This window comes from Mirounga angustirostris, unplaced genomic scaffold, assembly GCF_029215605.1.
Source record: "Mirounga angustirostris isolate CCGP_5_RB_7025 unplaced genomic scaffold, mMirAng1.0.hap1 SCAF_9, whole genome shotgun sequence".
NCBI classification, from domain to species: Eukaryota; Metazoa; Chordata; class Mammalia; order Carnivora; family Phocidae; genus Mirounga; species Mirounga angustirostris.
Genome location: NW_026991717.1, coordinates 70188497 through 70199494, shown reverse-complemented (window position 1 = coordinate 70199494; position 10998 = coordinate 70188497). Strand labels below are relative to the sequence as shown.

The 10998-nt window shown below is 34.8% G+C and overlaps 1 protein-coding gene across 1 annotated transcript; it reads left to right on the top strand.

The window, feature by feature from the left end:
- The first annotated feature begins 232 nt into the window (after nucleotides 1-232).
- LOC123862124 (olfactory receptor 4L1-like) lies at nucleotides 233-1249 on the top strand. Its single transcript, XM_064571742.1, has 2 exons — nucleotides 233-483; nucleotides 559-1249. Exons 1-2 carry the CDS (start codon nucleotides 236-238, stop codon nucleotides 1247-1249), a joined length of 939 nt encoding a protein of 312 aa, XP_064427812.1. The 5' UTR covers nucleotides 233-235.
- Nucleotides 1250-10998: the final 9749 nt, after the last annotated feature.

The following is a 10998-nucleotide window of genomic DNA, read 5'->3' as shown; positions in this document are numbered from 1 at the left end:
ATAGAAATAGGAAAACATCCGTGCTAATTGTGGCTTTATTTTTTTTTTCATTCTTTTTTTTTCCTTAAATGTAGCCTAACACAGGGATTGAACTCACAACCCTGAGATCAAGACCTGAACTGAGATCAAGACTTGAGCTGAAATCAAGAGTCGACGTTTAACCAACTGAGCCACCCAGGCACCTCTTTATTTTCTTTGTATAAAAGAACTTCTGGAGCCTTTCTGAATCAAGTAAATGGATCTTAAAAATGGATCTGTAGTGACTGAGTTTATTTTACTAGGATTTTCTGGACAATGGGAACTTCAGATTTTCTTCTTTGTAACATTCTCCTTGATCTACAGTACTACTGTGTTGGGAAATGTTCTCCTTATGGTCATAGTGACATTTAGTTCCACTCTTCATTCTCCCATGTACTTCCTCCTTGGAAACCTCTCTTTTCTGGATATGTGTCTCTCCACTGTCACCACAACCAAAATGATCAATGAACACAAGACCATCTCCATATGGGGCTGCATGACCCAGATGTTCTTTATGCACTTCTTCGGGGGTGCTGAGGCAGACTTGCTCAATGAACACAAGACCATCTCCATGTGGGGCTGCATGACCCAGATGTTCTTTATGCACTTCTTTGGGGGTGCTGAGGCGACTCTTTTGATAGCAATGGCCTTTGACGGATATGTAGCCATATGCAAACCCCTGCACTACAGGACAATCGTGAGCCACAGGCTGCTGAGTGGGTTTGTGATATTTTCATGGACAACTGGGTTTGTACACACCATGAGCCAGATGGTACTAACAGTAAACTTGCCTTTCTGTGGCCCCAATGTCATAGACAATATATTTTGTGACCTTCCCCTTGTGATTAAGCTTGCTTGCATGGACACATATACCCTGGAATTCTTTGTCATTGCTGACAGTGGGCTGCTCTCATTCATCAGTTTCATCCTCCTGCTTGTCTCCTACACTGTCATCCTGATCACTGTACAACAAGGATCACCTGGAGGGCCCTCCAAGGCTCTGTCCACACTGTCTGCATACATCATTGTGGTCACTCTGTTCTTTGGACCTTGTATCTTTATCTCTATCTGGCCATTCAATAGTTTTGCAGGCAATAAAGTCCTTGCTGTATTTTACACTGTTAACGCACCCTTACTGAATCCTATTATTTACACCCTGAGAAATCAGAAAATGCAAGGGGCCATGAGAAAATTACAGTTCCAACATGTTATCTCTACACAGAACTTGTAGATTTGAGCACTATATAATTAACACAACTTCCAAATACTGTGTTAATAGAAGTTGAATAGATTATATATAAAACATGGTTTCACTCTTCTTATGTTAGAGTGACCAGTGCAGAACCATAACCTGTGCAGAAAACCATAAAATATTTTAATTCACATTTACTGCTGCTAAAGCACATAATGATAATGAGTGACCTACAGCAGAATAGACATTTGAAATCATTGAGCACTTTTCCATAGATATTCAATATATATTTATTAGTGAAGAATATTAAAAAATATGGAATACTAATAGGGATAATTTTAATAGATATGAATTGTTAATGACATTCATAAATTTATATATCTTTAAATGAGGTACCAGTACAAATCATGAGTGAAATAATATGAACAACAATGGGAAAGATACCATTCTAATCTCTTGATCCAATGGACAAAAAATAAGAATTAATTAAATTTGAGAGTAGAGTGAATATAAATAACGCCAGAGATAATGTTAAGATACCAGAGGGAAGGAACCAATACAAAAACGATTTCAGTAGAACTACAAAAAGTAGCCTTGAAACCAAATGCTCCAAGAAATATCATAAGGATGCACAGTTGCCTTTCAAACCTCAATAAATAAAAGAAGAAGCATATTTCTTAATTTTAGGTACTATATCATGTAACTTTTTCTTTCTGAATGCTTTACATAAAACTACACTTAAATTTGCCTCTGGTAAGCTTGTAATCCTTATTTTATCAGCGAAATTTGATTTGTTTATGAGTGTTGAGGAGGGACCAGTGTATGCTAAATTGGGAATCCCATACTCATTGATGGTAATCTTAAGTATTCTCTCCTAATTCCAGACACCAACATTTCTTGTTTCCTCTAGACAACAGCTTTCTCACTGTTCCTTAAGCACTGTATAAATTCCTTCCTCCATTGAATGCATTCTCTACAAGCACCCAGAGTGATGTGATTAAAATGCAATTCTCAATGTTTCTTCCCTAGCTAAAACTATTTTGTGGCATTAAGACGCAGGTTCATATCCTTCACTGGCTGTCAAAATCCATCCTCCCTCTGAAATTTAGCTCTAATGTAATTTTTTTTCCATAATGTTACATCACACTGACTTTCTTTCAAATTCTCCGAAGTATCAGGCATCTTAATTTAGGACTCTTTCCAGGCTATTCCCTTCACATGGAATGACTTTCCTTCACTTCTATACCCAGCTAACTTCCTCCTACAGTATAGAACCTGAAAAAGTACTACATTTTTTAAAAAAATATTTTTAAAGATTTATTTATTTGAGCGGGTGAGGGTTAAGGGAGAGGAAGAGAGAGAATTCCAAGCAGACTCCCTGATGAGCACAGAGCCCAACGCAGGGTTCAATCCCATGACCCTGAGATCATGACCTGAGCCAAAATCAAGAGTCGGAAGCTTAATGACAGACCCAGCCACGCGTCCTTCACAATATTACATTTTAGAACACTTTTCCTGTATGTTCTTGGCCAGTTTAGATTTCTTTATTTTACTCATTTATAGCATGCTGTGATTTCCATCCTTTGCATAAATTATTATAATAATTATTTATATACTTATAGGTTAATGTCAGTTTTGTCTTTAGGCTATAAATTCTATGTATCTCCAGTATTTAGCTACATATTGGCACCCCCAGCAGTTCATACATATTTACTGAATGAAGAAAGAAAAATGAAATAACAATATTCTAGCAGAATATTATTTAATTTGACCTACAACTAAGGAATACATGCACTTTACTGTGAGATATTATCTGTTAAAAGATTAGAATACATCAGGGCATATATTGCTCATATATTTTAGTAACTGAATTACTAAAAGAAAAATTTGTTCCTTAAAGAAAAGGAACAAATACCATATGATTTCACTCATATGTGGAATTTAAGAAACAAAATGGATGAACATAGGGGAAGGGAATAAAAGAGAAGGAAGCAAACCGTTAAGAGACTCTTAACTATAGAAAACAAACTGAGGGCTGATGAAGGCAGGTGGGTGAGATATGGGCTAAATGTGTGATGGGTATTAAGGAAGGCACTGGGTGCTATATGTAAGTGATGAATCACTAAATTCTACACACCTGAAACCAATTTTGCCATTTTTGTTAGCTAACTATAATTTAAATAAAAACTTGAAAAAATATATAGAAAAAAGGAACATGGAATACATGAAAAATTTCAGGAAAATGGAAGAGAAAAATAAAGCAAGTTCAGAATATTTGCTCTGAAAACTGTATTCAATTCTAACACAGTAAAATCAAAATTTCAGTCTTACATTATATAACACCCTATATTAAATAAATCATAACCATTTATGAGGGAAAATATACAACCAGTGGTGGATGGGATTATACTCCAACTGATAAAATATTATGTAAGATTTTTGTGTCTGTAGTATAGTACACTCAAAAACCTGAACCCCTCTGGTTATAAAACATCTAAGACTGCTAAAATCATCTAAAATAAACATTAAAATCAATTAAACATTTTAAAAGAAGGTAAAAAAAAAATCACATTTGAGTCCAGTATGAAGCTTCAGCTCCATTCCAGGAGGGTAAACCAGCACTGAACCAGTGTCCACTCTAAGAACATCTACAGAACACTATTGTCTAGAGATCCTACAAATTTGGGAGAGTACTGTGGTTTGGGCTCTGTGCCCTAACAGGCATGGAGATTGACTGGAGGCCATGCTAAGTGCACAGATTCTGAGGGAAAAAAAGAGAGAAAGAGAGAGGTTATTAGAAGAAAGCCTGCCTAGCAAAAGCAGACAGCAAGAAAAAAAAATGTTATCCAAACTTGATTCTGGATATAGATGAAAATAAATGGGTCCTTCACAAAGGTTGGGCTTATCATCATATTCTTTGTATGTTCCCACACATCAGTGTGAGAATTTTCTTTTAACTTGCTACTTAAGGGTATAGGCTCAGGCATTTGGCAAAAGTAAACACAAATAGTGAAAAAAAATGTTCCTTGAAAACAAGTTACACTGAACTCTCAGAGAAAGGTTTTGCAAATAAAAACTCCCACAATCAAAAATCAGAAGACAAACAAAAACATCTCAGCAAATATGACAGGAGAAAGTGAAAAGACAATGCATGAAATGGGAGAAAAATATTTATAAGTCATAGATCTCATAAGGGACATGGGTCCAGAATATATACAGAACTATTACAATTCCAGAATTGAAAGACAAATAATTAGAAAATGGGCAAAGGATCTAAGTAAAAAAGTCTCCAGAGAAGATATACAAATACACAAAAAGCACATGAAAAATGCTCAACATCATTAGTCACTAGGGCTATACAAATGAAAATCGCAGTAAGATACCACTTCATATCCACTAGGATGGCTATAATCAAAAAAGATAGACAAGAACACAGAGCAGTTGGGACCCTCATACATTGCTGGTGGAAAATGAGAATGGTGCAACAATTTTGGAGAAAATTCTAGCAGTTCCTCAAAGTGTTAAACATACAGTTACTATGTGACCTAGCAATTTCACTCCAAATATGTATGCAACAGAAATGAAAACACATGCCCACACAAAAGACTGAACATGAATGGTTACAGCAGCTTTATTCACAAAAGTAAAAAATTTTAAAAACCCCAGCATTCATCAATTGATGAATGGATAAACCAAAGGTGGTATATCTATACAATGGAATATTTGGCAATAAAAAGGAATTGAGTACTGACAGATGCTATAACATGCATGACCCTTGAAAAATTAGTCAGTGTACAAGAAAAGAGGCACAAAAGACCACATATTGCATGACTCCATTTGTATAAAGTGTCCACAATAAGCAAATCTTTAGAGGCACAAAGTAGATTAATGGTTACCTAGGTGTAGGGGGAGGGGAATAAGGATGTGGTGTTTTGTGACTGACTTCTCTCCTTTAGCCTAATGTTTTCAAGATTCAACCACATAGCAGCATGCATCAAAACTTAATGCTAGGAGCCACATCAGCAATGTGGCAGAGTAGGAAATCCCTCCTTACCCCCCACAAACACAGCAATTCATCCACAATTCATGGGAAAATTCCTTTTGAGAAAAATCAAAAACTAACTGAATGTCTCCTGCACCCCTGAAGAATGCTAGACCAGGTCCACTGAAGCATTTAAGGAAATTTAGGACACCCTCTCACTGGAGATCCTGCCAGATTTTAGAGTCCTAGATATTTCCCTCCAGTGCCTTGACCTTACCATAACACACATGCCTTGCCTGAGTGTTTATATTTTGTTGGAGCTGTGTAACTCTGTGAGACCTTCAGTCTACTCCTGTCTATAGTACTTCTACTATAGGAGATAAGGACGTCTTTGTAAACTATAAAAGAGTTCCTTAGGTTTCTACACTTAGCCTATAACTGCTTGTTATAGTCTTCTGTTTCTTATTCCAAGGCATCAATACAACTTAGCAATAAGCAAACAACTCCACTATTTATAAGAATTTTTCTCCCTTTATCTTTCAAATAACTGGACCATTCGCTTATAAGAATTTTTCTCCCCTTATCTTTCAAATAACTGGACCATTCACTTACAATAGCATTCCTTTCCCCCAAGATGTTTCCCCAGGTCACCACCACTGAAATCTTTAGGGTTTTTGTTTTTTGTTTTTAAGCAGGTTCCTTCCACTCCTAATGTGGGGCTTGAACTCATGACCCTAAGATCAAGAGTCACATGCTCCACTGACTGAGCCAGCCAGGCACCCCACCATCACCGAAGTTTTAAGCAATCAGGCATTTATATTATGGCAGGACTTGTCTGTGTCCCATCTACCACTTCTAATGGAGTCCTAGTCCCACACCAGGTAGTGAGTAAACCAACCACAACCCCATTTATCACCTGTTTTCTCAGATCACTCCCAGTACCACTTATGTTAGTTTAGGTCATCTGAGAAGACACATAGACAGGATTAGAGTACATTCACAGTGGAATACTACTCAGTAATAAAATTTAAAAACATTTTTTAAACTAGTACATGCAACAACATACATAGATCCATCTCTAAAATATTTTATTAGAAGACACTCAAAATAAAAGAATATATATTGTGACATTTTATTTAAATGAAATTTAAAAATAGACAAAACTGATAAGTTTGTGATAGAAATGAAAATAGTCATTAACCCTAATGGTGAATATTTACTGAGAACGGGCCCAAGGGAAATTTTTGTGTGATAAATGTTTTGTAAGTTGTAAGTGTAGTAGTTTCATAGATGCATGTATAGGAAAAAATTTCAATCTATACATTAAGATTAGTTCATTTTAATATCTGTAAGATATTTCTCATCATAAAGGAAATTGAAAACAGGTTAGTAAAAAAAAAAAGAACAACAAAAGCAATAAATAAAGTGGTTTAAAGTAGGATTTGGGATGGTATCATTTCAACAGTACTGGCAATAAAAGAAAATGTTTTGATACATCGTGGAAATAATATTAATTATTTTAGAACAATATCTTGCTTTGTTTCTTTATCAGAAACCTCTTTTTTTTCTTTCCTCTCCCTTGAGGGGTATCTAGCTAGCTGTAAGTTCTTATAGCCAATTTCTAATTACATACTCCAAGGTAAAAGTAGGCCCGGGGGAAAGGAATTCTAGGTTGGCTGAGCTTAATAGATATCATGCTTTTTGTTTGCTTTTTTAATTTCAAATTGGTTTGTCTTTTGAATTTTTGTAGCTTAACTTATTTCTAATTTTACCTCATGTGTTAAAATTAAACTGGCAGTACACTATAATTAATAGTATCTTCCAATTTGTATGTTCCTTCCAGCAAAATAATCTGATTTATTAATACATTATTTATTACCTCTTTTTCCCCTAGCAGTAACACCTGAATATGCAATTATGTTTTACCAATTAAAATGTAATTTAGAACATTTGACTTTTAGTTCACATTTTTTTATAAGTGTATATATCAACTTCTCAGTTCAAACTGAGAAACACAGTCATCAAAGTTATAGATCATTTCACATGACTAGATAGAGCTTTAGTCTTCTTAGTTGACAAGGTAATGTGTCAAAATTTTGAGGAAAATAGATTCTTGTCACAATTTCATTGTAAATAAAAATGGATGACTAAAAACAAGAATCTCAGAGATTCTACTCATCTAAAAACATTCTAATTTTTAATTGAGAAGTTAGTTTGCCTCTCAAGGTGCAATGTGGAATGCAAAGGGTTCTTCCTTTTATGTTGAATTATCTCCTATGATGATCTGTTCCTTTCCTTAACAGTAATGTGGCTTTTGTTTTAAGAACTTGAAGGCTAATTTTGAGTAATGACTTCTGAATTTTGAATTGACTCCTTTTTGCCTAGAAATAATAAAACAATTGACTTCTCCATAGGATCAAACATCCATCTAATAAAAAGGAAAGAAGAGTGAGAGGGAGAAAGAAGAAAAAAAAATATATATATATACATAAATAATAAAATGGTGGTATCTATTTTTGTCCTGTTACCTTAACATCAAATCTCTGTATCAAAGCAAGCTCGACTTCTACTTACTTTGTCACCCTATATTTCATATAACTTGGGTTAATGTTACTAGAAAGAGACCACTATCTGATGTGATCTTCAAAAGCAGTGCACTGCTATTACACAGGGATATTTTTTAAAAATTTTTCATCGTGGACAAGAACAAACATAATTGTAGAGCTATGAAGTATTAAGTTCAAAATAACATGGATTTAGGACCTAAAATAGATGAAAGAGAAGAAAACTTCTGCAATGGTAGGAAGTAGAAAGCAAGCTTGAATCATGGAGATATGGCTGGAGTAGAAGTATTGATAAGCAGGGTAGTCTAGGGGACATAGGTATCAGAGAACAACCTCACAGCTATTCCTGTAACTGGTACTGCTGCCTCCAACTCAGCCACTAAACCTGCCAGTGAAACACCAAACTTACCACACAACTCACCTGACTCCTGTGTCACCTCTTTAAATCTTTTTGGATTTCTTTTTTTTTTTTTTAAGATTTTATTTATTTGACAGAGAGAGAGAGAACACAAGCAGGGGGAGTGGGAGAGAGAGAAGCAGGCTCCCTGCTGAGCAAGGAGCCCGATGCGGGGCTTGATCCCAGGACTCTGGGACCATGACCTGAGCCGAAGGCAGACGCTTAACGACTGAGCCACCCAGGCGCCCCTTGGATTTCTTCTCTCCCTCTCTCTTTCTCTTTTTTCCAAGCTATTGATTTCTTCTGCTTTCAGTATCAGCAATTTAAAGAAAAAAAGACTGTAAGTCACAGGTTGTGTTACACTAACAAGACCTCTATGACTTGCCTAAAATATTAAAATCTCATTGCTACCTAGTCATCCCTTCTTTGCTAATCTGAATATAAAAGATAGACTGTTTGCTATGACATCTTGTAAAAATGGAGATCGTTTATTTTTCAAAATTGAGATACTGGGTTTTTTTTATTTCAAACTAAAATAACTCATTTTATTAAAGTTGAATACATGAAAAAAGGTAAAGAAGAAAAAAACCATCCTAGAGGAAGGGGTTTTCATTATTAGGATTTGGAGAGGTGTAACCTATACAGTTTCCAGTGGATAGCAATCTAGTTTGTCACTCATGCATTGCTCCAGAAACGTTGGAGGATGGAAAAGAGAAGTGCCTCACATATCACAGTGACTTGTTTGGTGAAATGTCTTTAGAATAAATATAGAATATGGAAAATGTATAAATTTCCTTAAAGATATGGCTCGAGAATATTGTAGACAGGATGTTGACAGCACTAGATGATTATTTTAATCCTATGTGTGATAAAGTACAGGAACAGAGAGATCCTAAGAAGAAATACTTTTATCAGTTTTCAAGAGATTTTAGAGAAAATATGGAAGGCCCAGGACAGTCTCTCCAACTGGCAAAAACAAACAGAAAAAAAACTTCATGAAAGAGATAACTTCAGAATAAAGAATAAATCAGTGATGTGGCTCTGAGTCCCTTTGATAAGCTTCAGAAACACTAGAGACAGTGCCTAGTAGAATCTTAGCTGGAAAATAGTATCTCCAAGAATCTTACAGGTTTTGTCCACAGTAGCTAAGAACACTTAAAGTAGAAAAACATTTGTCTCAGAAAGAATTATGGATGTGGCTTTTGGAGCATGAAGTATACACAAAAACAATTCCTAAGATATGCACGAGGCTTTTAAGACAAATATTCTGGCAAAGCAAAAGCCAAATTGGACTAAAAAGGACAGAGAGTGCAAAATAGAGTCCTCTTGGCAAAAGGCTTGAAAGGACACTACAAAGAAGATGACATCCAAGTAGCAGACTTTGACAAGTTGCTCACTATCATTCCTCATCAAAGATTTGTAGATCAAAACTACAAGGAGATGCCACTACATGCTAACTTGAACTGCTAAATTTAGAAGACTAAAAATACAAATTGTTGTGAAGATAAAAAAAAAAAACCCACAGCTGTTTCTCTCATATATTGACACCAGGGGTGTAAAATGTTATAGCCACTATAGAAAGCAGGGTCTTTTCTCAAGCATTAAAAATATCCTGACCCTATGTTCCAGCAACCCGACTCATAAGTATACACACAAGAGAAATGAGAGCAAATGTCCAAGAAAGATTTACCCAAGAATGCTCTTGTTAGCTTTATTTATGTTTCTCCCAAATTCAGGGAAAAAAGACTTCTTCAGTTGTTATATATTTAGAAAATGGAATCTTTATCAGCAATAAACATGGATCAGTCTCAAAAGAAATATATTGAATTTAAAAAGCCAGACACAAAATGATACATATTCTATGGTTCCATTTATATTATTTTCAAAGACATATAAAACTAACCCATGTTGATAAAAATAAGAATAGTGGTTATTTCCGGGGATGTCATCGGCTGAAAAGGATCTCAAGGGAATTTCCTGATGTGTTGGAAAGACTCTATATCTTATTCTTTGTAATGGTCAGAAGGTACATACATGCTCAAAAATTCATCTAACTGTATACTGAAGGTCTGTTCATTTTATTGTACATAAATTACAACTCAGTAAACTACAGAAAAAAAAACAGCATGTACATGCATGCACACACTAATATTGACCCTCTACTTATATTTTTGAGAATTCTTCCTCTATGTATTCATAAAATGACACATTTAGGTTTAATTATTACAGAACACATTGGGATAGCCAAAAAATTTATAAATACCTTATATTTTCCTCATTAGGGGAAAAATTAAAGTTATATATTAATGAACTGAATAATAATAATCAGCCATATAAAGAGTTTGGAAACTCTTTAAGCATTAACAAGAAAAATTCCCCAAAATACATTTTAAGTGAAAAGTAAGGTACAAGATATTGTGTGATATGTTTCAAATATATGTTCAAAAAAGAAAAAAAAAAGAATGTACATAAATATTACTTACACAGTCACAATTCTGACAATTTACACAAGAAATCGATCATTTCCTCACTTGTAGCATGGGTTATGAATGGGGGACCGTGATGGGAAGATTTCTCACTGAACATATTTTTTTATTTTAAAAACGTGTAACTATGCAAACATATTTCCTATGCAAAAAATTAATGTATGTTAAAACAGCATGTTTTTTCCTATTACCAAACTCATCTTGTCTGAGTCATTTCCATGTTGTTAAATTGCAATGCTATTCATGGTTAATCCACCTAAATCCTTCAGTTATTCCTGATTCCTCTTGTCAGATATCATGTCTATCGCCAAGTCCAAATGACCCTACCTTAAAAATATAAGTCGAGTTCTCTTTATTCT